The sequence below is a fragment of the Nycticebus coucang genome, chromosome 12, assembly GCF_027406575.1.
Source record: "Nycticebus coucang isolate mNycCou1 chromosome 12, mNycCou1.pri, whole genome shotgun sequence".
In the NCBI taxonomy this organism is placed as follows: Eukaryota; Metazoa; Chordata; class Mammalia; order Primates; family Lorisidae; genus Nycticebus; species Nycticebus coucang.
Genome location: NC_069791.1, coordinates 70,830,885 through 70,856,067, shown reverse-complemented (window position 1 = coordinate 70,856,067; position 25,183 = coordinate 70,830,885). Strand labels below are relative to the sequence as shown.

At 53.4% G+C, this 25,183-nt stretch overlaps 3 protein-coding genes across 11 annotated transcripts; 2 read left to right on the top strand and 1 right to left on the bottom strand.

The window, feature by feature from the left end:
* Positions 1-271: 271 nt before the first annotated feature.
* On the bottom strand, positions 272-10,017 carry FBXO24 (F-box protein 24). Of its 4 annotated transcripts, none has more exons than XM_053558045.1 (10): positions 9,806-10,017; positions 7,638-7,733; positions 7,362-7,545; positions 6,195-6,433; positions 5,762-5,996; positions 4,795-4,953; positions 4,408-4,529; positions 3,868-3,999; positions 1,232-1,402; positions 272-886 (listed from the first exon to the last, which is right to left on the bottom strand). In XM_053558045.1, exons 1-10 carry the CDS (start codon positions 9,842-9,844, stop codon positions 524-526), a joined length of 1,740 nt encoding a protein of 579 aa, XP_053414020.1. In that variant the 5' UTR covers positions 9,845-10,017; the 3' UTR covers positions 272-523. The 4 variants fall into 4 exon arrangements, with proteins under 4 accessions (XP_053414020.1, XP_053414024.1, XP_053414022.1 ...); XM_053558049.1 differs by lacking the exon at positions 9,806-10,017 and adding an exon at positions 7,969-8,202; XM_053558047.1 differs by lacking the exon at positions 1,232-1,402 and having other exon boundaries at positions 9,806-9,939.
* A 289-nt stretch (positions 10,018-10,306) lies between these two features.
* LRCH4 (leucine rich repeats and calponin homology domain containing 4) lies at positions 10,307-22,633 on the top strand. 4 transcript variants are annotated; one of them, XM_053558043.1, is made up of 18 exons: positions 10,307-10,588; positions 13,966-14,110; positions 14,257-14,383; positions 14,536-14,641; positions 18,174-18,310; positions 18,452-18,509; positions 18,626-18,804; positions 19,076-19,166; positions 19,251-19,327; positions 19,436-19,497; positions 19,604-19,720; positions 19,861-19,929; positions 20,008-20,111; positions 20,249-20,332; positions 20,552-20,637; positions 20,827-20,964; positions 21,049-21,126; positions 22,398-22,633. In XM_053558043.1, exons 1-18 carry the CDS (start codon positions 10,369-10,371, stop codon positions 22,500-22,502), a joined length of 1,983 nt encoding a protein of 660 aa, XP_053414018.1. In that variant the 5' UTR covers positions 10,307-10,368; the 3' UTR covers positions 22,503-22,633. The 4 variants fall into 4 exon arrangements, with proteins under 4 accessions (XP_053414018.1, XP_053414019.1, XP_053414016.1 ...); XM_053558044.1 differs by having other exon boundaries at positions 18,452-18,564; positions 18,705-18,804; XM_053558041.1 differs by lacking the exon at positions 22,398-22,633 and adding an exon at positions 21,441-22,080.
* Positions 22,634-22,920: 287 nt separating this feature from the next.
* On the top strand, positions 22,921-24,665 carry SAP25 (Sin3A associated protein 25). Of its 3 annotated transcripts, XM_053558054.1 has the most exons (6): positions 22,923-23,218; positions 23,452-23,573; positions 23,658-23,764; positions 23,848-24,010; positions 24,131-24,228; positions 24,311-24,665. In XM_053558054.1, the coding sequence occupies exons 1-6, from the start codon at positions 23,073-23,075 to the stop codon at positions 24,590-24,592; spliced, it is 918 nt and encodes a 305-aa protein (XP_053414029.1). In that variant the 5' UTR covers positions 22,923-23,072; the 3' UTR covers positions 24,593-24,665. The 3 variants fall into 3 exon arrangements, with proteins under 3 accessions (XP_053414028.1, XP_053414029.1, XP_053414030.1); XM_053558053.1 differs by having other exon boundaries at positions 22,921-23,218; positions 23,452-23,764; XM_053558055.1 differs by having other exon boundaries at positions 23,076-23,573; positions 23,675-23,764.
* The last annotated feature ends 518 nt before the right edge of the window (positions 24,666-25,183 follow it).

Below are 25,183 nucleotides of genomic sequence, written 5' to 3'. Positions count from 1 at the left end.
AAGAGGCAGGATACTTTCTATGGTCAGAAGTAAGTGGCCATCTCACAATGGGGATGATCCAAGTGTGGGACAAGTAAGCTGACCCAGTTGTTTCAGGTGGGGCCAGGACTTCCAAGTCAAAAAGGCTGAGTGGCTTTTCGTAAGTAGAGAGACAACATGCTGGAGGATTCAGGTGCAACAACTGAGAACTTGAGCTGCTAGTGCTCTGCCCTCCCTCCCATACCTGCCCCTATCCCACATGCCTCCCAGGTCCCAGGCTTCCAAACTGGGCCTTGCTTCAGCCTTTTATTCTATTTGTCCATCAAATCTCTTGTCCATGATAGTCAGGTAGGGGGCCCCACCTGGGCAGCCCCCGAACATTTTACAAAACAGTTTCCTGCCCTGCCCTGGCAAGTCTGGCAGTTCCCACCACCCTGCAATCCCACCCCATGCACACACAGTGTTCATTGCTGCCACTCCAGCTCTCTTTAGCCCCTGGCCCAGGGCCAGATTCCCTCCAGGGGTAAGGCTGAGGCGGGGGAGGTCAGCTCTCAGGGGTTGGGGGGCCTGAGCCACCCCCTCCAGCAGCCTTCTGCAGCATGTCCAGGGCCTCCCAGAAGAAATCCTTCTGTGCAGCCATCAAGGGCATCCAGCCCACAATCTCCTTCATCTTCTCCATGCGGTCCTGCAACGTGGGGCAACTGTGGATCTGGCTGAGGTACTCCTCGCAGGCCCGGGCTGCCCCCCCAGGGTCCTGGGGTGCTCCAGCCCCCAGGCTGGGCTCTGGAGTCCCCACCACCCTGTTGGCTGGGAGGTCCCGATAGGAGGGGTGGTGCTCGATGTCATGGCTAGACAGCATGTAGAGGCACTCTCGAGTGGAGCAGAGGGAGCAGGCACACAAAGGGACCTTGGAGGAGAGAAGGGGGCATAACTACATGGGGCTTTTATTGGGGGAAGGTGTCCCAGGGAGCCTGGGCTAATCCACCTGTTGTGTTCTTCCTCTCAGACCAGCCCTGAACCAGCAAGTGAGCTATAACTGGCTAAGTCCCAGGGTCATGTGAGGTCAGTAGAGGCCAACAGGGTCTGCTAAGGGAGGGAGTCTGCCACATGGTGGCAAAAAAGGGAGGTGGGATGGTGCTGGGGTAATGGGACCCCTGGGTCTCTGCAGGAGTCCCAGCTAGAGTCCTGTGGGCTACCTGGCTTTATTGCTCCTGCCCTCCCTGGTTGCCCACTTGCCTAACCCTGCTCTAACCTTGACATGGAGCTTGACAAAGGAGGCACTTCCCTTAGGCCAGCCAGGAAGGCGGCCCCCAGCCCCACAGCCGCAGCCCAGCAGCTCCTTGCTGAAGTCCGAGCTCTGGCTCAGCACCAGGGAGTGGTTGAGGCCGCACCACAGGGCAATGGGGCGTTGCAGATAATGTACCTGAGGATATATGGCCAGGGTTCCTTAGTGGGGGACACCAAGGGACTGGGGGGGTCCAGCCCAGTGAACGTTGCCTGGAAGGCTCTGAAAGAATGTAAACTAGGGAGGGAAGAAATGGGAACCAGAACCCCCTTCCCTCAAGGTCTGCTGACCCCTGCAGCCCCAAAAGTCTGACCTAGTGGGGTTTTGTATTTCTGTTGGTCCCTCATCTTTGCTCCTCCCAAAATAAGCTCCTTGTCTGAGATTAGGGCCTGCTATCTACCCCTTCTTAGCCTGAGGGTCTACACCAGTCTTCTCATCCTGTCTTCCAGCCTCAGGGAAGGACTAGCCTTCCTCTTCCCCAGGGTTAAGACCTCTCTCCCTCCCTGTGCAATTCCAGGTTAGCTCCCTGAGAAAAGACCTTCCTTCTCTAGCATTTTTTTTTTTTTTTTTTTGCAGTTTTTGGCCAGGGCCAGGTTTGAATATACCGCCACCTCTGGGGCTGGCACCCTACTCCTTTGAGAGACAGGCGCCACCCCCTTCTCTAGCATTTTTAATTTGTCACCTCATTCTTTCCCAAAATGGCCATCCTATTTTGAGAAAACATTTCCATTTGATGCCAGTTACCTCCTGTCTCTCTCTTTTAAGCATCATGGTTGGCTACATGAATGCTTTGAGGCTGACCACATTCTTGTTCCTTACCACAGCCAGTTTTTCCTGAAACATCTTATGAGCTAGCTTCTCTCCCTACTATTTTACTGACACGATCTCCAAAGGCACTTGGACCTCCCAGCTGCTAAATCTCAGGGCCTCTCCTACATGCTCATTTTCCTGATACTGTTAGTGCCTTGCTTTAAGTTGGAAGACAGAGATAAGTAATTTATGGTCCTTAGAGAAAAATTACAAAATATTGGCAAGCAAAATTTAATTAAAAGTCACTGGAAATCCCACTACCCACTATTAACATCTTGCTAGGTATTCTTCACTGTTGCCTAAGCAAATGCACATAAATTGTATTTATAAACAAAAAATAGGGCATACTTTGTGAATCATTTCATAATTTTTTTTTTTTTTTTTTGAGACAAGAGTCTCACTCTGTTGCCCTGGGTAGAGTGCTGTGATGTCCTAACTCATTGCAACTTCAAACTCGTGGGCTCAAGTGATCCTCTTGCCTCAGCCTCCTGAGTAGCTGGGACTATAGGCACCCACCACAATACTCAGCTATATTTTTCTATTTTTAGTAGAGATAGGGTCCCACTCTGGCACAGGCCGGTCTCCAACTCCTGAGCTCAAGCAATCCACCCAGCTCAGCCTCCCAGAGTGCTAGGATTGCAGGCCTGAGTTGCCATACCTGGGGTCATAAGTATTTTTTGACGTAAAAATATCATATGACCATCTTTCCATATCAGTAAATGTACACCTGCATTGTCACACTATCACCATTAACCACCCTGTCTGAAACTTCTTACTTCCATGCTTCTGGGATATGATGTTAGAGGGGTATGCCTCCAAACTCAGAAGCATCTCTTTGTCATCTCCTGCCTCCGGGGGGGGGGGCGGGGGGGGAGGAACGGGACTCTGAGTTGCTCTTCTATCTCTATTTCTTTTTCTTTCTACCTTATTCCAATTTCCAATTTAGTGTTTTAGTCTCACTGCAAGAAGTCCAAATTTACTCCTTCTTTCCCCTCAAACCAGTATCCCTTTCCAAATCTCACATTTATTAGTGATACAATCTTTGTTCAGGAGCCAGCTTTGCCTGATATCCTTCTTCTTACATCTAATCAATTTTGAGGGTCTGGTCATTTTCTTCAAAAACACCTCCTATATCTGTTCCTTTCTATTCGTGCTGCTACTGTACTAATCTCAGACCCTTGTTTCAAGTGCTGCCATCACTCAACAGCCTCCTAGTGGGCTTCCCACTCTCATCTCCTGTGCACTGAGGCCAGCTGACATGTTCTCAGACATCCCTTGGGGAATGCCTTCTCCTGTTTTAGAACTTGCAGTAACTCTTCCCCAAGTCTATACCTTTCTGGACTTGTGCCCATCTATACCACCCCATATCTCACCGATTCCTAATACTCCCTCTGTGCTTTGGTCAGGCCGATCTTGTCAATGTCCCAGGTATATACAAGCTTTGTCCCTGACCCCATTCCCATGGAATGCCTTTCCCTACTCCACCTGAATCCTATCTAACCCATGAGGCCATGCTCACACCTCACCTCTCCTAGTTATTCTAGCCCATCCAGGGCCCCCACCTTTCACTAAATTCCCATTGCACTTAACAGGGTGCACTGCACAGAAACCTGACGTCTCAGTGCCAACCCTGGGTGAAACCTGCAACAGTCCCATAGTCATTACATACTGACTGGGTTAACTCTCCTGGGGAGTAGAAAGTGGATTCTATGGAAATTAGAGAAGTAGACAGATCCAGTTTAGGAAATTGGAGGAAAGGGGTCTGGATGAGAGTTGCTGGGAAGTAGTCTCACCTGTGTGGGTTCCCCTCGGTCCATTTTGTCCCCTGTTCCCAGCTGCCCATATCTGTTATTTCCTTGCATGAATATTCGGCCAAATTCATCCACCAGGCCAAGGTGATTATAGCCAAGAGCACAGAAAAGGATCTAAGAGGTTAAGATAGAAAAGGGAGGTAGGGGGGGTGGCGCCTGTGGTTCAAAGGAGTAGGTCACCGGCCCCATATGCCTCAAAATAGTAGGGCACTGGCCCCATATGCCGGAGGTGACAGGTTCAAACCTAGCCCTGGCCAAAAACTGCAAAAAAAAAAAAAAAAAGAAAGAAAGAAAAAGGAAAGAAAAGGGAGGTAGGCATTCAGTTAGCTCTGGAATCTCCCAACCACTAAGCTGCCATCCCCAGCTAACCTCTTTTGGCCTTGCCCTCTATGTTCACCCCCTCCCTGAGTCCCCTGTCCCTCCTGATCAATCATTTGATTCCTGCCATATTTCAAACCCTCAGTACTTTCCAAACCCTGAAGCCTCAGAACTCTGGTCTGCCCCATCCCTCCAGTATCCTACCTTGGCAGGCAGTGAGAGAGCAAGTGGCATCTGCTGGTCCAGGGGGTCAAAGGCTTGAAGGGTCCCAAAGAGATCACGATACACCCCTGGGGTATGCACCTCAAAATATACTCCCCCCTGGTCTGGGGGGTCAGGAGCCCTCAGCTTAGCAGCTTTGGGCACCCATTTCCTAAGGATAAAGCCCCACCCGGGATGAAAACTGCAAGATCCAGGGAGTCTCACGCCCATTAGAAATGCATCAGTTATGATGCCTGGGAACCTAAACACATTTTTTCACTAGGATGCCCTAAAGTGTTCACCAAAGAGCTTGCATAAGGGTGAGGGATGTCAGCATTTGGAGGGTCTGTCTGAGGCTGGGGTCTTGAGAGGAAGGCAGGTGTTTCTTACCCGTGATGTAGAGGGTACTGCTCTGGTTGGAAGCCATGCAGGCCACACGCAGATGAGGTAGGCAACGGGAAACCTTCCTTAGGGCCAGCTGAACTGTATAGGAACGGGGCTGGTCCAGTTGGGTCTCATTCACTACCAAAGAGTAGATCTTTCCTTCCTCTGGGGGTCAGGAGGAGAGACAGACAATTATGTTGGGAAGGGGACTCTCCAATATCCATGATAGTGTTCCAGCAGACTCCCTAAGCTATTTGAGATGAAACATTTATTGTCCTAGAGTAAGGAGGAAAGAAAAAGAGTAGAAATGAAATAAGGGAAGAGTCTCCCAGAGAGGGAGAGAAAACTTAGCATTTAGATTTGGCAGAATTCAATTTGACTGACAGATCTAGGAATTTAGGGCCCTTCTTAGCATTCATAAATCCAGAGGGTCTCAGGCTTGGGGATGTGGGCAAGTACAGGACACACCGAGAAGTAGTTTTCAGTATAAAGTGAGTGCCTGGCGTGGAAGTTGGGGAGATAAGAATTTAAAAAATCAGGCATTCACTAGAGCAGTGGTTTCCAAACAATTTTTTTGGCAGCAAGGCCCTTTATTCACATGAAACATGCATAACTGGGTGTTGTGGTGGGCGCCTATAGTCCCAGATACTTGGGAGGCTGACGCAAGAGAATCTCTTTTAAGTCCGAGAGTTTGATGTTGCTGTGAGCTGTGATGCCACAGCACTCTACCAAGGGTAACACAGTGAGACTCTGTCTCAAAAAAAAAAAAAAAAAACCAAAAGAAAAAAGAAACATCATCCAGAATCCTAGACTGCTAGACAGACAAAAACACAGTTATCTCGACTGAGACCAGGATGAGGTGGGATGCAGAACCCTATCTAAGAGGCTTCCCCCTGCACTTCTTCCCCCACTCCATGACAGGTCCTGAAGAATCTGTGGGCAGCAATTTGCAAACCACTGCTTTAGGCCACACCTGTGAGAAGCAGCAGAGCCCGCTGGGTCTCTTGACCAACGAGTACAATCTGTTTGAAGCTCATGGAGTGGTGAAATGTCATCTTGAAGACCCGCTGCCCACTGGACTGCAGATAGACCTCAACACAATCACACACGCGGCTGCCGGTTGTGCCTACCACTCCGGGCTGCTCCCGAGTGGCTAGGACATAGAGGTATTTACGGTAAACTGTGTCACATCTTGGGTCTGAGGCAAACTGTGGGAAAAGAAAGGACATGAGGCTGGGGCAACTGGGTCCTGGGGTGGGAGATGAGACACTTAGGTCCTGGATTGGGAAATGAGGACTTGTTTTCAGGTTCCTGGTATGGGAGGGCAGATGTCCTGAGGAAGACATCTCAGGCCTGGGTCCCTAGAGGAGGGCTGGGTTCTAAGCTGCCAGGGTTCTACCACTCACATCCTTGGCTCCACGACACAATACAACATAGCGGCAGGCCCGCTTCCACTGGATCTGGCCAAGGGTGGAGGAGACCAGGGCGTTTTTGAGAAAAAAGAGGGTTCCCACGTAGTCAAGAATGAAGACATGGTCCTTTGTGGGCAAGAAGCGGTGGTAGCCATGGGCTAGCAGCGGGGCCACACTCTTGCTGAGACATCGGCGGCGACCTCCAAAAGCCTGGAAATACAGGCCCTTTGTGTCTGGAGGAGGAAGGAGATGGAAGATTCAAGGGATGGGATGACATGAGGGAGAGGAGTCAGAGCTTGGGCAAACTAGATTTCTTAGGCACCTTGGTATTTAACTCCTTCCTATGTCCAGGACTGAGTTATAGACCCCTTCCAAAGTAGATGTAGAAAGAAAATCTGGATTACACCCCACGTATGAACTATAGTCTCTGTCCCACCTCAGCCCAGGGTCATCTATGTGCTTCTTAGTGAGCAATTCCTTGGTCCAACCACTTCTTTGGTCTTCCCTCAGAGACATCAAGGAAAATAAAATGACACAAAAGCAGCAGCAAGAGGAGGGGAAAGGAATGACTGAGGAAGGCTAGTCACCCTGTCACCCCCAGCTCTAGATCTGCTTTCTGGATCCCTCTTATCTCACTGAAGAGGGGAGAGATTTAGAGCATGGTTCTCAAGTTGTGGGTGATTTTATCCCTCAGGAGACACTGGGTGTCACAACTAGGGGAACTGCTATTGGTATCTAATGGGTAGAGGCCAGAAATATTGCTAAACACTTGGCAGCACATAGGACAGCCCCCTATAGCAAAGAATTATTTTACCCAAAGTATCAATAGTGACACAGTTGAGAAACCCTTGTTTAGAGGAGGGATAACTCCATGTTTGGGAAGTGGGCCCTGCACAGGGTAAGATTGGTTAAGGGTTTGAATATAGAGGGCGGCTTGGCAGGGATGCTAACGGGGGCTGTGGGTGGGGCATCTTTTGGAGGATGATTCCAGAGGCTTGGAAGAAGTACTCCACAGAGTATGTTTGAATTGGAGACATTACTTCAGAGAAAAGGGCCCTAGATGGCTGGCTGGGAGTGCAGAGGTCATCAAGCAACTTTATAGAGCACAGAGTATAGGTAGGACAGAGGCCAGGAGAAATGGAGGCTCTGGGGAAGGTGTACAGTTAAGAATGGCCGCTCTCTTCCAGGGCCGGACCCCAGAACCCTGCTCTCGGAGTCGTGGACTGAGCCTGCGACAGATGCGTCTCCATACGCCCTCAGCATCACACACTTCGTGGAAGTAGTGGCAGGTCTGGCCTAGGGCGACTACATCTCTGACTGAGAGGAATGAAATGATGTGCTCCACCTGGTAACAGGAGGGAGGAAGTGGGGGTCATCAGTAGCCCTTCAGTGGTAGGGCTCCCAGTCCTATTGTTCTCAACACCCCCCAGGACTCACCAGCTCAGGGGGGAACAACTGGAAAGAAATTGGGTTCCCTCTCCCCTTCTCTTCACCCCCAGGCTCTGGGCCACAAGAAGGGCAGCTCCGCTTCACCTACCCAAGGAGAAAGGGGAGCATAGGGGCTCTGTGAGGGCCCACCTTTTCTTCCTTTTCTTAGCCTGTCTTTCATTGACTCCTATCTTGGGGCTCATCTGACTCCAGCTTGATGCTGTCAAATCCTCCCATCTCTCTTTCCAGGTTCATGGGCCATCCCTCCCTGTCTGCCTTGTTCCTTGACCCAGCTTCTCTAAATAACCCCTCCCAAATCTCTTGTGGCCACCTCCCTCACCCTGAGCCCCTCCTCCCGTCCGCACAGCCCGGTGGTGAATTTTGGCAGCTTCTGTCTCCGGCTTCTCCTCACCATCCTGACTGCCCCCTCCCTGCTCCTGCTCTCATCTCTCCAGGCCCCTTGGCCCCCCAGTACTCGGCTCCCTGGCCCCTGTCCCTGCTGCCTTTCCCACACCATGTCCCCTGCCTGGGCTTGGGAGACCTCGAGGTCCCTGTGCCTAGGCCCCTCCCCCATGGAGTCTGGGGCAAACAAACCTCTCTGTGACCTCACTGTCCAGCCACTGTGACCTATTCCCAACCTTGCCCAGGATGTTATCTCTTAGATAGCTTCTGGGTTCTAACTCATCTCTAGCCTTTCCATGGCTCCAGGGACATGCATTCTATTGGAGAAATAAAGTGTGAACTACTGGTCAATGAGGCCTTTTCTTTCAGAGTAGTAAGAAGTTTTCCCACTTGAGGCCTTGAGGCCCTTTTATCACTAATTCTGTAGAGAAACACTGGTGAATTCTTCACATCTTAGCAGGCTGGGGTCTCCAGAGATTTGTAGCTCAAGAGTATAAACTCAGTTTGACAGTTGAGAGGGAAAGGTACTAAAGACCACTTAGCTCACAAAAGCATGCACCAGGTGACAGTGGGGACAATTCAGTACAAACTTTACAGGCTTTTGAAAAACATATCCAAAAGCAGACTGCTTTCCTGAGGGACAGCAATATCATTGAATATATGAAGGGTAACTTATTAGGGTAGGAGAAGTATAGATTTGCTCTGAAAGTTTAGGATCTCTTCCAGAGTCTTTGCTAGTAGCTTCTGTCTTATGGGTGATGACACTTATGACGAGAAACAGCAAGAGTTGGGGTTGAGTCTGTCCACTTCCAAGCAGAAGATCTGCATCAACAAATCTAAGGACTAGCAGGCTCTTAAAGGAGCTAAGAGGAACTTGGTCCTGCTGGACAACTAGCCCTCCCTATAGGTATTACAGATCTGTCATTCATTGCGCTAACAGACTGGCTCTCCAATCAAACTCCTTTATGTATGGTGACTGGTAAAGAGCAAGTTTGGGATACCCTAAGATGCAATTTTAGTAATTCAGTAACTGTTTAGGAATATCAACATCTAAGGTATGACTTAGGAAAGTTCTTGTGGCTGGACAACTACCAACATACTAAGGGGACTGTGGGACTTAACGCCACTTCGAAGACCTCCAAGTAGACAGAAAAAGCATTTCCGCTTCCTCTTGCATTTGAGCCCCCTTTATCTATTTCACCCCAGGAGGCAAACAAGAGGTGGTGAGTAGAAAAAAGTCCCCTGTGAAAGCTGAGGAAGCGTGGAAGGGCTCCATGTGAAGGAATGAGACCTGCCTTCTAGGGCCAGCCGTGAGGGAACTTGCTGTTTGATTTTGCTTAACTCATGGACTTCCCTCTGCCTCAGTTTCTACATTCGACAGGCTTGTTCTAAGTGATTGGTCCCCACGTGTGGCCATCTCAATCCTGCCCAAGGGAGCTCCTCTGGTGAGGATGCAGGTCAGGCAACACTCTACCTACTTCCTCCCTACGCGAACTGGGAGTTTCCAGGCTCTGGAAGGCCGCCCGCCCTCCCCCAGCCCGGGGGTCCCGAGAGCCTCAGCAGCCGGAAGTGGCCTGCGCGACCCCTTAGGCGGCGACAACCGCCTGCGCACTGGCTTTGGACAGTCACCCGGCTCCCTTCAAGCTCTTTCACGCCCTCGATGCTGGCTAGCTCACTAACACGTCCGGCTTGCTACTCCAGCCCCATCTGAATTCCCAGCCAGCCCAGCTCGCCGTGCTCTCATTCTTTACCTCAGCCTCAAAGTTCTAGCTCACCCGCCTCCTCCTTAGCGAAGGGACCTCCTTCTCGCCCATGTTATTGGTAGGTAGAGCCGTCCCTCACAGAAGAGGCCGGGCCAGGTTCCCTCTGGACGACTTAATTGGTCTTCTTGACAGTCACTTCCCTGTATCTTGCTTGCGATTGGTCTTCCTTGGAAGAGGGCTAGGCGCTCCCTGCCTGCGTTCTTTCGGCTTCTAGCCCTTCTAGTTGAGCGCCGGCACCCCCGCCTCCTGGTTGATTGGCTCCATCTCCAGCCCTAAGCATTGTGATTGGATGCGGCTGCGCGGGGCGGGCCGACCTGGAGCGACGGCCGTTGGCGAGCGCTCCAGTCTAGACCCCCTCCCTTCTCTCGCCAGACTCCTGTGCCGGAGGCCCCACCCCCCGGCGGATTCTGATTAGCCGCTTCTGACGCGCCTCGGGACCACGATTGGTCCGCTCGGTCCCTGACCCCACTTCCTCCCCCTTGAGGCGACTACGGCGGCTCCAAGGAGGGGGAGGGGGAGAGGGAAGGAGGGACGGCCGGTCCCGTCAGTCAAGCGGCAGGAGCCGCCGGGAGCGGATGGCGGCGGCAGTAGCGGCTCCTCTTGCTGCGGGTGGTGAGGAAGCGGCGGCCACGACCTCCGTGCCAGGGTCTCCGGGTCTGCCCGGGAGCCGCAGTGCAGAGCGGGCCCTAGAGGAGGCCGTGGCCACCGGAACCCTGAACCTGTCTAACCGACGCTTGAAGCACTTCCCCCGGGGCGCGGCCCGCAGTTACGACCTGTCAGACATCACCCAGGCTGGTAAGTGCGCACGGGCCCAGGGCCCGACCGGGACCCTCATTTGCATAGCTCCGCCCCCGCTTGTTCCCCGCCCAGCTGTCGTGTTGGCCCGCCCACTCACCTGGCCATCGACTCCTCCTGATAGGCATAAGCCTGCGACCACCTCTTCCCTGCTTTAAAAACTCCTAGGCCGTGAACGCACTTCTAGTTTGCGCAAAACGCCCAGCGTCTCTGGCCCAGCGTTGTGAGAGATTACCCCCCTCTTCTTTTTATTTGCATATCTGCGCACCTGTAGAATGGGCTGGCCTCTCACCCGCTTGCCTCATTTGCATGACCTCTTCAACCTCATCTCTGATGGACCCATAAAACATCCCCGGGGAGCTCCTCTAACCACTTATTTCTCTCCCTCCTCCTCGTCTCCAACTCCTTCCCCCGTTCCACTAAGATCCGAGCAGCCTGGGGCACCCCTTTCCTATGGATTGCCCCTCACACCTGATGTTTCTGCTTACTTTACTGTAGACCACACCCTAAGGTCATTGGCCCTCTCACTTTTCACAGAGCCAGCTTATGGGAAAGAAGCAAGCATACCTCCCCTAACGCTTTTCTCCCTGGGTTCTTCCGCCTATTATCTCTGAACCGCCTTCCCCCTTATCTGAGACGACTCTTCTTTCCTGCTGTGTGAGGTCACCTTAGAAACTGTGACCTCATGGGGACCCTAGAATTCCCATTTCAGTTTCTTTCCTCAGGGGAGATACTGGAGGCAGTTGCAGAAAGGAAGGAAATCTTAATCTTCTAGGTGGGAGTGCTGCTCAGCCAGCAAATATGCTTCCACTCCCTCACTAGCAGGATCCCTCTAATCATGTTTCTTCCATATTTGTGTCTGGGGATGGGTGTAGGGGGGTGTCTCAAGAGGCAACCTAAGACCTTGCCCGGCAGCTGGGGGGTGAGGATCAGGAGAGGGGAGGAGGAGCACATTCCCCATTCCTACCCCAGCCCAGGCTGGGAGGTGAGGAGGCCTCCTCCTCTCATCCTGGGGTGGAGGGGCATGAGGCTGGATGCAGGAGTGCGTTTCACCTCAAGCAGGTGCCTGCTCACCTGCACACTCAGGCAGGCACAGACATTTTCTCTCCTTTGCTGTTCTGGGGAGGGCCTGTTTAATCCTTTCCACTTGTCTTTTCTAGTACTTGATGAGTGAGTTCAGGGAATGGGTGAGCCCTAGGAGCTATTCCCATCCGTCTTAGTCCCTCCACCCCCCAACCCCTAGCTCCAGATTGACCTTGGCAGCTGTGTGACACTGGCTGTCTGTTCCCTTGCCCCTCCCCCTTGCTTGTTTTTTGACAAAGACCAAATGTTATTCTTTACTTCCCTGGGGCTCTATCTCAGTGAGTGGACTCTTGGGGAAAACTACCCAGAACTCCCCAGCCCCTCCCAGGTCCTACCCCTCCTGCTGTCCTTCCCAGCACATTCCGGCTTAGGGTGCAGCCAGTGCTCCTGTGAGTTTGCTTGTGTGATAGACTGGGCAGATCCCAGCTTCCTGAGATCCTTCTCTGCCCTGCTGTCCACACAGGAATCCTCAGTCCCTTCCAGGCCCAGGTTCTAGCCCAGGTGGGGTCTGTCTTGCCCAGAATTCTTTCCTCTGTCTCCTCTCCCAAAGAAGGTTGCTCCTACCCTGGGGCAGAAAAGGGAAGTGACAAGAACATAAGAGTTGCCCATACCCTGCTCTCCACATCTCCTTGCCCTCCAAAGCAGACTGAAAGCTTCAGCACTCTGGTGCCCGAATCAGTATGAACCTTTCCTCTTGCTCTCTGAGCTCTTTCTGAGTGTCTTCCCTGCATGTTCCCTATGACTCAAGTAGCTGATACCCCTTGGATTTCATTCCCAGGAGGCTGATAGGAAGAATTCTGAGGTGGGGGAGGGGCTGCTCTAGCAAAGGAGAAGTGTGGTTCATTCTCTCACAGACCACATCCTGTGCCCCCATGCCCTGCCTTCTCCAGCCTGGGTCCCTTCCGCTCTTAGCTTTTGCCCCCACCACCTGCTTACCCCATTAGAACTTGGTCTCCACCTCTTTGGTCCACACACATATACATACGCACAGAGAAAGCTGGCAGGTGGAGGGCAAGGGTGGGAGGACCATATGCAATCCTCCCACCACCACTGGAACTGACATCTCCTGTGCCAGGGCTTCTGTCTGTGTGCAGCAGAGTTGGGCAGAGAAGAAAAGAAAGTGATTCCTGGAGCACCATGCTGTGATCTACCCTGGTAAACACAGGGTCTACCAGAGACAGAACCTGACAGATTGTTTCTCCTTCATTTCCTGTCACAAGACTCATTTCCTTGGGGGATATATCCCAGCTTCCCTTCCTGTCAAATTTTGCTTACCTCTCCCTCTGGAAAGCCTTTGAAAAAGCTCACCCAAGGTCTATGGGACTTTCCCAGCAGGCCGTGGGCCCCTCTCAGTAAAGGCTGAGCTGAGGAAACTGCAACACAGGCTTCTGGAGGTCCAAGCAGTCGGTGTCTCCAGACTGGGGGGAAACATGAGGTTTGTCTGCTGGCTTTGGGATAGCCAGTCATTGCTGGAGATAAGGGGATAGAAATAAACTCTGCCCTCCTCTCCATCCTTTCCTTTCTCCAAAGGTGCTGATCTCTTGAAGTTTGGGTCAGTAAGAGGGGAAGTAGAGGAAGGCTAATGGGGTTGGAAGAAGGTGGGGAGGAGGCCAGTTCTGGCACAGGGAAACCAAGATGGGAAGGACCTGAGGATACCAGCTCCCATCTCCAACTTGGTTTTTCTGCCTTTCCCTCCCAGTTTTTGGAGATCTTTAACTTCATAGTTCCTTGCACCTAGATTGCTATTCATAGGGGCTGGTTTCTCTCTTATGTTGATAGGTTAAGGTAGGGCCCTTAAGGAGGCATGGGCTTTCCCAATGGTCTTCATCGAGGGGTTTTCCACATATTCTCTCCTGGAGACTCCCAGCCTATCACCTTGCTATTTTCTTATGGGTGCTGACCATCTCCTATGACTATTTGCCTTCCATCTCTCCTGGCATCTTAGAACACAGGGACTGTAAGAATTTACAAGAGTTATAGAATCTAGCCACTCTTCTAGGATAGCTCTTTATTTGTATGTTTGAAGGTAGCATTCATGACTCCCTTACACCCAAATCTGGGCTTCACCAGCTCAGTAACTCTATGGCCTTTGTCTTCCCTTTGCCATTCTGGTCTTGCTTAGAATGTGCTCCAATCTGCAGAAGTCCTTTTTATCTTTCCTAGGAACCCAGGTTTATAGTCCTGATTCTTTAGATCTGCTGGAGTAGGGAGCCAGGCAGCTAGCTCAAGGGAATTCAAGGTCTTTCTTTCTAGAGGCCTTTCCCCAACTCTCCTCTGACACTTGTTTCCCCTAGACCTGTCCAGGAACCGGTTTCCCGAGGTGCCTGAGGCAGCATGCCAACTGGTGTCCCTGGAGGGCCTGAGCCTCTACCACAACTGCCTGCGATGCCTGAATCCGGCCTTGGGGAATCTCACAGCCCTCACCTACCTCAACCTCAGGTAGGGAGGCAGAGCCAGGGAGAGAGGGGAGCTTGAGTTTCTTAGCCTCAATTACCAATCTACAGTACCCAGCAGTTCTGAGAAGAGAGCAGTGCTGGGATGCCATGCCTAGAGTAGCCAACCCACTCCCTTTCTCCCTTCCACAGCCGAAACCAGCTGTCGTCACTGCCACCCTACATCTGCCAGCTGCCCCTGCGGGTACTCATTGTCAGCAACAACAAGCTGGGAGCCCTGCCTCCTGACATCGGTGCCTTGGGAAGCCTGAGACAGCTTGTGAGGATGGGAAATGGGACGAGAAAAGGGGGTATTGAGTCAGGCACCAGGGACCTTTTGGGGGGAGGCTGGGGAAAGGCTCGGACTAAAAGCAGGTGGCCAGAGATGGGGGCAGTTTCTGACGACCTGAAGACCTGGTTTCCCAATTTTAGGATGTGAGCAGCAATGAGTTACAGATCCTCCCCACAGAGCTGTGTAGCTTGTCCTCCCTGCGAGATCTCAATGTTCGGAGGAACCAGCTCAGCACCTTGCCTGATGGTGAGAAAAGTGAAGAACTGGAGGGGAGGTGTATGTGTATTGTCTTAGCTCAGGCAGCTATAGCAAAATACCATAGATTGAGTGGCTTATAAACAACAGGAATTTATTTCTCTCAGTTCTGATGGCTGGAAGTCCAAGATCGGGATGCTGCTATGGCTGGGTTCTCTTCTGAGTTTCAGAATGCTGACTTCTCATCATATTCTCACATGGTAGAGAGCAGGGACAGTCTCTGGCTTCTCTTTTATAAGGGCACTGATCTCATTCAAGAGGGTTTACTCTCATGACCTAAATTACCTCCCAAAGGCTCTGCTTCCTAATACGATCACTTGGGGGTTAGGATTTCAACATGAATTTTGGGGGGACATAAACATTCACTTGATAACAATGTATCTTCTTTATTTTTATTTCTGTCATGAGACAGAGTCTTATTTGTTATCCTTGGTATAGTGCAGTGGCGTTAAAGCTCAAGAGTAACCTCAAACTCCTGGGCTTAAGCAATTCTCTTGCCTCAGCCTTCCAAGTAGCTGGGACTGCTGGTACCCGCCACAACACCTGGCTGTTTTTAGAGACAAGGTCTCATTCTGGCCCAGGGTGGTCACGAACTCATGAACTCAGGGAATCCACTTGCATTGGCCTCCCAGTACTGAGTTTATAGGCATGAGCCACTGGGTCCAGACCTACAATGTATCTCCTTGAGAGTCACAGGCAAGGAATCTTCAAAGAAGAATCCTGCTCTAGTTGCCCAGAGTTTTGCAGTATATAAAACAAACTATAAATGATCGTATTTGATCTTTTTTTTGAGGCAGAGTCTCACTCTGTCACCCTGAGTACAGCATCATAGCTCACAGCAACCTCAAACTCTTAGGGTTCATGTGATTTCCTTGCTTCAATCTCCCAAGTTGCTGGGACTACAGGTGCCCGCCCATCATATTTGGTCTTCACTATAACAATCCCCTGAAGCTGGCAAGGCATGGATTTTTAGCTCTATTTGAGAAACAGAACTGGCACAAAAAGGGGAATAGGTAAGTGCATCAGCTCCAGGGAGAATCTCAAGGTTGAAAGGGACTTCATAGTCACCAAGATCACCTCTCACCCCAGCAGGAACCCTGAAACACCTGAGTCAGGTGATGCCCTTCAACTCCTCACCAGAGATTCTGGGGTCACAGGCTGGAGCTGAAGCAGCCCTATTTAAGAATCTAATTGATATGCACCAACATTTGATAGCCTCTGCTCCAAAGCAGGCACATCTTTTATTTAGCCAGCATTGTTTTCCTGTGTATGTGCCTCCTGTATTTTAGTTTTTGTGTTTGTGCTTCCTGTGTTTTAGGTGGCCACTAGGTAGATGTAAGTAGTGTGACTAAGATCTAGGGCTGTCTCTTAAGGATTTAATGGCTTAATGGGGAAGAGAAAGACATTTAGAGGGAAGTGCTAGGGTGGGATATTTAAGGAGCCCTGACAGCTGGAGGGGAGGCAGCACTGGCTGTGCCTGGGGAACATAGAGAAAACTATACCTGGAGGTGCGGGTGCAGGTGCAGCAGGACCCAGCCTTTGAAGGAGATGTTTCCAGCCTTCCACATCCAGACAGAGGAGCCACCATGTGAGCAGTGTGGAGGTGGGAGAGAACACGGTCCAGCAGGAATGTGGCTAGAAAGGCAGGCCAGGGCTAGTTGGGAAGGACCTGTGTGCCCCAATTCCAAACTTCACAGAACAAATCCCTTTGTTAAAAGGATTTGTTCTGTAAAATTTGAATTTAGTCAAAAGGCCACACTCAAGAATCCAGACGGCTACATATGGCCCCAAGGCCATAGGTTCCCCACCCCAGGAAGAGAATGATTTTGTAGGCCAGGCATGGTTGCTCATGTCTATAATCCCACTACTTTGGGAGCCCAAGCTAGGAACATTACTTTGAGGCCAGGAGTTTGAGACCAGCCTGGGCAACATAGCAAGACCTGTCCCTACAAAAATAAATTAGCTAGGCATGGTGGCGCACCCTTGGTCCCAGCTACTTGGAAGGGTGAGGCAGAAGGATCCTTTAAGCCTGGGAGTTGGAGGTTGCAGTGAGCTGTGATGACATCTCAAAAGAAAAAGGGGTGGCTGGGCATGGAGGTCATGCCTGTAATACTAGCACTCTGGGAGGCCAAGGTGGATGGATTGCCTGAGTTCACAGGTTCGAGACCAGCCTGAGCAAGAGCAAGACTCCGTCTCTGAAAATAGTTGGGCGTTGTTGTGGGCGCCTGTAGTCTCAGCTACTCAGGAAGCTGAGGTAAGAGAATTGTTTGAGCCCATGACTTGGAGGTTGCTGTGAGTTTTGACACTACGGCACTCTACCAAGGGTGACAAAGCAAGACTCTGTCTCAAAAAGAAAAAAGGTGGTGCCTGTGGCTCAATGGAGTAGAGCACCAGCCGCATATGCCAGAGGTGGAAGGTTCAAACCCAGACCCAGCCAAAAACTGCAAAAAAAAAAAAAAAAAGGAAGAAAGAAAAAGGGGTGAACTTGGTTTGAAGAACAAGAGAGAAGTTAGGTGGTCATTGTTTTTTCTGCCTGTCTCCCACCCCTTCCTGTTTCAGTCCTCTTCCTTCCAAGTCAAGAGGAGTACAAATGGCCAGGTGTGATGACTCACCTAGCACTCTGGGAGGCTGAGGCTGGTGGACTGCTTCAATTCAGGGAAAGCTAAAGCAAGAGGGAGACCTCATCTCTACTAAAAATAGAAGAAACTAGCTGGGCATAGTGGCAGGCGCCTGTAGTCCCAGCTACTCAGAGGCTGAGGCAAGAGGATCTCTTGAGCCTGAGTTTGACGTTGCTTGAGCTAGGCTGATGCCACAGCACTCTATCTAGGGCGATAGAGACTGTCTCAGAAAAAGAAGGAGGCTGGGGGTTTAAATAAGCATTTTTTTTTTTTTTTTGGAAAGGCCCAGAAGCTGAGGGACTGGAGGGGTGAGCAGTAAGGTGGGAAAACATGAGTGCAGCCAGGTTATCAAAACCTTGACCACACTGGGCTAGGGAACTGTGACTTTTATGGTGTCTAAGGTCACCACAAATCTATTTTGTGCCTTTTTGAGAACTGGCAAAAGGTGTCCTTCATTGTAGGCAGGCAGAGCCTTGCCCAGGATGCAGCGCAGGGTTAGTGCAGGGCAGGTGGGCCTGGGTGCTTCTGAGCTGGGCACATCCCACCCAACGTTAGCAGTCAGGAAGGTCATGGGAGGTGTTTGAGCAGTGAGTGTCACAGTTTGGTTTATGTCGTGTGCTGTCATTTGAAAAGGAAGGATTGGCTGAAGTGTGTAGTGGGCAGGTGAGGAGATAGGAGGGATGTGTGTGTGCCAAGCAGGAGCTGAAGTCTAGGGGGCCTTCTCAGGGGGCACAGCTCAGAAGGTAGCCTGTGTCTGAGTGGAGAGAGAGGGAATGACCTGAGGCACCCAGAGGAGAGACTGTGATGGGCCCAGGGGTGAGCAGTTGACCAGAGCAGAGGGTGAGGAGGTCAGCAAAAGTACCTCCTTGGGCACACTCTTGACTCTTTCCTCACCCAACCCCCAGAGCTAGGGGACCTTCCTCTTGTCCGTCTGGATTTCTCGTGTAACCGTGTCTCCTGCATCCCGGTCTCCTTCTGCCGCCTCAGGCACCTGCAGATCATTCTGTTGGACAGCAACCCCCTGCAAAGCCCACCTGCCCAGGTGAGGCGTGGGCCTAGGTAGACCACAGGGACAGGGATGAGGCTGGGCAGGAGTGAGGGTGGGTCCCTTTGGTAGCCAAGCAGGATCTGGGGAGCCACCCTCTTTCTCCTCACTCCCTGGTGTGTCCCTCCTCACACACAGATCTGTCTGAAGGGGAAACTTCATATCTTCAAATACTTGTCAACAGAGTCTGGGCAGCGTGAGTCTGCACTGGGGGACCTAGCCCCTTCCCGGCCCCCAAGTTTTAGTCCCTGGTAAGTCCTTGGTGTGATGGAAAGAAGCACCTGCATACTTAATTCTCCTTCCTGGCACCAGGGACCCTGGTTTCTCAGGGGAGGATGAGGGGACTTGCTGCCCAGTATAGAACTGACCAGATCTCCTTGGCTGGCCCCAGCCCTGCTGAGGATCTATTTCCGGGACGTCGATATGATGGTGGGCTGGACTCAGGCTTCCATAGTGTTGACAGTGGCAGCAAGAGGTGGTCTGGAAATGAGGTAAGGAATTCCATTCCAAGAGATTGGGGTATCACTCCTGGGAGAGGAGCTCTGAATTAGGGACCCTTTGCCTGTTACCTCTGAATCCCAGAGTGTCAAATGGTGGCTGGAGCTGCCCTCTTCCTACCTTCTTCCCAGTGTCCTGGGGAAGGGCTGGTTTAGCCACAGACCCCAATCTCAGTCCCACACAGGACTCTGTAGACCCTGAAATCCTGCAAGCTCCAGCCCTGCAGAGAGGCCGTCTCCCATGTCAGCATCTCTGCTCTTACAGTCAACAGATGAGTTTTCTGAGTTGTCATTTCGGATCTCAGAGCTGGCCCGGGAGCCTAGGGGCCCCAGAGAAAGGAGGGAGGATGGTGCTGGTGAGTATAGGAGTCAGTCAGGGAGGGGAGTGGTGGATGAAGTCCTGATGCCCCCTGCTTGCTGACATGCCCTGGCCTTTCTAGCTGATGGAGACCCTGAGCAGATTGACTTCATTGACAGCCATATCCCTGGAGAGGATGAAGAGCGAGCTGCTGCTGAGGTGAGGATGCTGCTGTGTTTCTGCCAGGAGGGAGGGAGTTTGAGGGAGGAAATGCGCAGGGGTGAGGGCACAGGCCTTCCCTTAGTCTCTCTGCTGTTCTCTCTTCAGGAGCAGCGGCCACCTGAATTAAGCCCTGTGGCAGGGGATGGGGAGAGGGCACCAAGCAGCAGGTATCCCGGAACCCCCTGAACCGACTCCATTACGCTGCCTCTGCCCCTGCTGGACCTCTTCTTCCTCTGACCCTGGGGTCTACCTCTCTCCTGTCTTGATTCACAGGCGAGAGGAGCCAGCAGGGGAGGAACGGCGGCGCCCAGACACCTTGCAGCTGTGGCAGGAGCGGGAGCGGCGACAGCAGCTGCAGAGCGGAGCGTGGGGTACACCCAGGAAGGACAGGTGTGGGCACAGTCTGGGTGGGGCTGTTGCTAGATGGTGGGCCCAGGAAATACATGGAAACGGGCCCTTCCTGAGTTGTTTTGCCCTAGGGTTGGTGGCCCTGCAGGGCACGCTGACTCCATTTTTCCTTCCTGTTGCAGTTTTCTGAAGCTGGGGACTAGGGCTACTGGAGGAGGAGCTGCAGCCTTGTCTACTCAAGCCACATACAAGTAGGTTTCCTGTCCAAGTTGTCTCCTTATACCCCCTTCCCTGATTACCCTCTGTAATTCTCTCCTGTTTCTTCTCAGTGGTATGCCAAAGTCCAGTGGCACCCAACTGGGAGCTGCAGGGGGACAGGGAGCCCCTACTCCTGCCTCCACCTCCCAGGAACCCCTTCCTGTAGCTGGACCAGGTGCGACAGGGCTTTGGGAAGAGGATGGGAGTCTGTGTGTAGGTGAGGGGCCGGTTGGGACCTCGTGGCTTGGGGAAAGAGTGGGATGCTGAATGGATATCTCTCTCACTTGCCTTGTACCTGGCTCTGTACCCCAGCAATAGCACCTGCTCCCCGGCCGCTCGGCTCCATTCAGAGACCAAACAGCTTCCTCTTCCGTTCCGCCTCTCAGAGTGGTTCAGGTGCGTCTCTCCACCCTTCCAGCACTGACTCAGTACTAGCCAGGACTAACCGCTGGGTTGTGTCACCCTTTTTCCCAGGATCTCTCTGGGTCTGTTGTCCCTTTGTGTTGAAAATCCCATAAGCAGAAAGGCAGGAGGTGTGGGTGTCAGACCATGGATACCCAGCCACAAAGTCCATGGAGTCCATAGAGATACTCCTGTTCTCCCCTTTCCTCCTAGGCCCTTCCTCACCAGACTCTGTCTTGAGGACTCGGCGATCCCCCCAGGTTCCGGATGAGAAAGAATTAATGGCTCAGTTGCGCCAAGTAAGCAGAGGTGGGATCTGTGTGGATGGAGGCCTGGGATCTGCCTGGCACCTCTGGGTTTCCTTTCTCAGGATTCAGGCCTCCCTCAACGTCCTCTTTGCTCCCTAGTACTTCCCATGAGGATGGAAAGGAGCAGGCCCAAGTTCCCTGCCATCCCTGACTTGCCTCTTCCTCTCCCCTGCCTCTCAGATCCTTGAGTCACAGCTGCAGCGGCCCCTGCCTGAGGACCTGGCTGAGGCTCTGGCCAATGGGGTTATCCTCTGTCAGCTGGCCAACCAGCTACGACCCCGCTCTGTGCCCTTCATTCATGTGCCTTCACCCGCTGTGGTCAGTACGGGGCAAGGCAGAAAGTAGGGAAACAGGGGTTGCCTGTGGCCTTTCCTCTTATCTTCTTTTCTTACCCACCCCCAGCCAAAACTCAGTGCCCTCAAGTCTCGGAAGAATGTGGAGAGTTTCTTAGAAGCTTGTCGAAAAATGGGGGTGCCTGAGGTATGGGGACTGTTCTCTAAAGAGTGGTAGCATCCTGGGCTCAGCTGAGCACTCTGCATGGATGGTGGGGTTCCTTTCATGGGATCTGCTCCCAGGAATATGCATGTCAGCATGCCCCTGTCCTGCATGCACCCTGCCCTGCATACCCCCTGCCCTCCATGCCCCCTCACATGGCCCCTGCCCTGCATGCCTGCATGTTGGTGTGGGTCTGGCCCTGGCATATGAGGACAGGGGTTGGGAAAGATTGTCTTGCTGCTGCTGCTGCTGACGTCTGTCCTTTGTCCTTGTCCATCTACCCTACTCTCCCTCCCCAGGCTGACCTGTGCTCGCCCTCAGATCTCCTCCAGGGTACTGCCCAGGGGCTGCAGACTGCACTGGAGGTCGTGAAGCGGGTGGGAGGCAAGGCCCCCCCAACCCTCTGGCCCCCCTCTGGTCTGAGTGGCTTCATCATCTTCTACGTGGTCCTCATGCTGCTGCTCTATGTCACCTACACTCGGCTCCTGGGTTCCTAGGACCTGAAGTCACCCCTCCCCCCATCCTCTCCCCTCCTATTTCTATTTATAAGACTCCTGCTCAACTTCACCCCCACCAGTGGTGCCTTCAGCCCCTACCAAAGACACTAGTGTACCCCCTTCACAGACACTGATGTCAGAGGCCCCACTCTGGTACCCCCAGACCCTGGGCCCCCAGCCTCTGGCCTCCCTCCTCCAGCTCCCAGCAGCCCCCATCCTTGTAGTGCTGATTCATGCCGTTGATCTCTGCACTTGCTGTTCCAGAGGGGTGTCAGGAGCTTGACTCTCTCCCTTCCTGTTGTGCCCGCCACCTTCACCTCCCCCCACACTGCCCCAGGGGGCTAAATTATCTCTGTTTTGTAGAGATAACTCTATATTTGTAGGGATGCAGGGCCCAGGCTGGGTGGGTCCCTGTCTCTGTGTATAAATTGTACAGACTGTGGCAGCCTGTGTGTGTGTTGTTTGTGTCTGCTCCTGCTGTTGCTGGCCCCAGTAGTGACCCTGACAGGGGTCTGTGTGCCAGCCTGCCTGCTCCAGCATCTCCCTCTGGGAATGACAGGCTCCTGAGACTGGACCCCTGTGTCATCTCCCTACTGTTAAATCCTCTGGCAGCTTCCTTGCATCTCATTGTCCCCAAGTCCTGGGTGCACAGTGTCTACCCAGGATGCGCCTGATCTTTACCTCCTACACCTTGCTAGGGCAGGGAAACCGAGTGAAGGGGCTGACAAGGGGGTACTTAACCTGGGCCCCTCCCCCCAGGAGTCCCTGTGTCAGCCCCACCACATCCTGGAAGAGGAAGGGGCCCCAGGAAGGGGCCTCCCCCACATCGCTGCTGTTATCCACACACTCCTGGAACGGCCTTAGGGGTAGCGGTAGGCCACAGGGCCCCACCGCCCAGGCTCCGTGAATGGAAGATGTGCCTGGGCTCTGACGAGGACTTGGTGAGGGTGCCCTCCGGCCTAGCCCTGAGCCCAGGGCCCCAGCAGCCTGCTGTGCTGGCCCTCCCTGGGCAGCTGAGGGTCTGGGTGGAAGGCCTGGCATATGTAGGGTCAAGCATAATAAAGACAGCCAGCTGCCCTCTAGGTGGCCCTCAGGTGTGAGTGTATCTGTGAGTGGGCGGGGGTGTTGTGGGAGCATCTCAGATTGGTTTGCACCCAGTCCTGTTGTGCCTTGCACAGGCCTCCAGGCTGAAGACAGCCAGATGTGCAGACCTCTCCGCCCTGCTGCCAGGGGGCGCCCGCGGTATCCCAGTGGGGGTGGGGGTGGGGGTGGGGGCGCGTGCCACGTGGCGGGCGAGACGTGAAGCAGTCTAGTGATGGCGTCTTCACGAGGCCCTTGAAGGTGGGCTCACGCCAGGGACAGGGCAGTGCCACTGTGGGTTACGGAACGTGGGAAGGGCACGACCACACCACCCATACTCGGTGACGCCACGGCATGTTGCCCTGGCCGCCTCCGCGGTGGGGCGCGGTTGAAGAGGAGGTGCCTGCGGTGCCAGGCCCCTTGGAGGGCAGTGACCAGGGCGAGGCCTGGAGCTCTGGAGAGGAAGCTCTGGGGGAGCCAGGAACACCCCCACAGGACAGGTGAGGGGCTTGGCTGGCACTGCTGGGGGACATCCGATTTGGGGGGTCCTCTGTGCCGTGGCCTGGCCCCTTACAGGAGGTGGAGCAGCCTCCATTGTCCTTATGGAAGGATATGTGGGCAGTCTCCCTCAAACCAGGCACCCTTGGCCTTACCCCTGGGCTTCAGGAAATCCTTGAATGGGGACGGGCAGTGTGGATGCCTGACTGGAGCATCTCAGTGCCTCCCACTCCAGCCCGCAGCCCCAGGCCCTCACATCATCCTGGACCCAGAGAGGGCAGCTACAGACAGAGGAGCTACCACCCTGCCACCACCTGGGTCTGATCCCTGACGCTGAGCATTCCCTGAGATCCTCAGGTAGGACCGGGCCTGCTGCCTCTAATCCCCACCAAGACCTCACTGCCCCTGAGCCTATTTTAACCCCTTCGAGTGTCCCCCCAGTTCCCCTTTCCCCCCAGATGATCCGGGAGGTGGCTCCCTCAAGGATGAGTCTGCTAGCGCCCTGGGACCCCAACTACCAGGCCAAATCAGGACCCCAGCTGGTGTGGGTGAGTTGGGGGAACTCTGGCTCACATGGCAGGGACCTCTTGGGAAGGGCTAAACCTCACTGTCCTGTCCTGCTCCTCCTCAGGGGGCTAGCTATGGGTCAGGTGCCTCCTTCACAGGCCGCACACTGTGTCATCCTTCCTTCTGGCCACTGTATGAGGCAGCCTCCAGCAGGGGTATCAGGCCTCGGACCTTCATGAGCCCTGGAACAGGGCCTCAAAATGGAGAGTGGGCAGTGCAGGATACAGGTACTCACCCTGGTGCCCTCAGGCTGGGAGCCACACTGAACAAACTCCTAGGGGACCAGGGTTGGCAGGTGGGGGTGGGGGAAGAAGCCCCAGCCCAACCCTAGAAGTCTCTTCTCCCAGGGCTCCCGGTGATGTGCCGAGAAGATGTCTTTCTGTGCGACCCTTTGCTGCCCTGTGGGCAGCGTGTTCCCCTGTACCTGTCTGAGGCCCCACAGCAGGTGAGAGCTCTTTCTTCTGCTGGTCTCACCCCAGCCTCCTTCCTGGAGGTCTGGCAGGAACGCTTCCCTCCTCTCTCCTCAGGTGATGGGTTCCCTGAAGTTGCTGCTCCCACCCCCTGTTATGTCCCCCTGGGTTCTCCCCAGCCGTTCCCAGAGCTGCTCCACTGCCTGGCTCAGTGGGCCAGAGCTGATCGCCCTCACTGGCCTGCTGCAGATGAGCCAGGGGGAGCCGAGACCCAACTCTTCATCAGCTCCTGCAGCCCCAGCTGTCCCCCCAGACCCTCCAGGCAGCAGTGGTGGCCCCAGCTGTTCTCACTGCACTGACCCCTCTCTCCCACAGACCCCAGACACCCATTGTCCGTAGCTCTCCTGGGGCAGAGTGGACCCCTCCTCTCCCTGCTCCAGGCAGGTTCTGTTGACAATAAAACAGTGTTTGCAAAACAGGCTCTGGTGGCTGGTGGCAGAGTGGGGCATGGGGGCAGGGATGGGGTTCTCTTCCTCTTTCATTGCATAGGCTGGGCTCTGGCAAATTCAAGTCCCTCACTGGCCACCCCCTGCTGTGCACTGGGGGAAATCATGGCGTTTTCGGCCAGACCCGGTAGAGCTCCTTTAATGAGTGAGTGGATGGGTGGTCCACAGTACTATGAGGGACTGAACCTATAAGGAAGCAAGAAGCCATTAACTCAGCTAGGCCAGGAGAAGGGAGAATTGCCTGAACACGGGGCTGGCCCTGGAAGAAGCAAATTAGGCAGGGGAACACATCACTTTTGGGAGGTACTAGTGATAAGATGCTTGGTGCCCCCATTTTTCTAGTGCTGGGACTGCAGGAGACCAGCTCTGGGGCTAGATGGGGCTAGTTCCTTAATTCAGAGGAGACACAAAGAAGACGCTTGAAGGGGGGGGCAGGTCCACACAAATGTCATTGATTACAAGATGGCACCGCCAAAGCTGATTG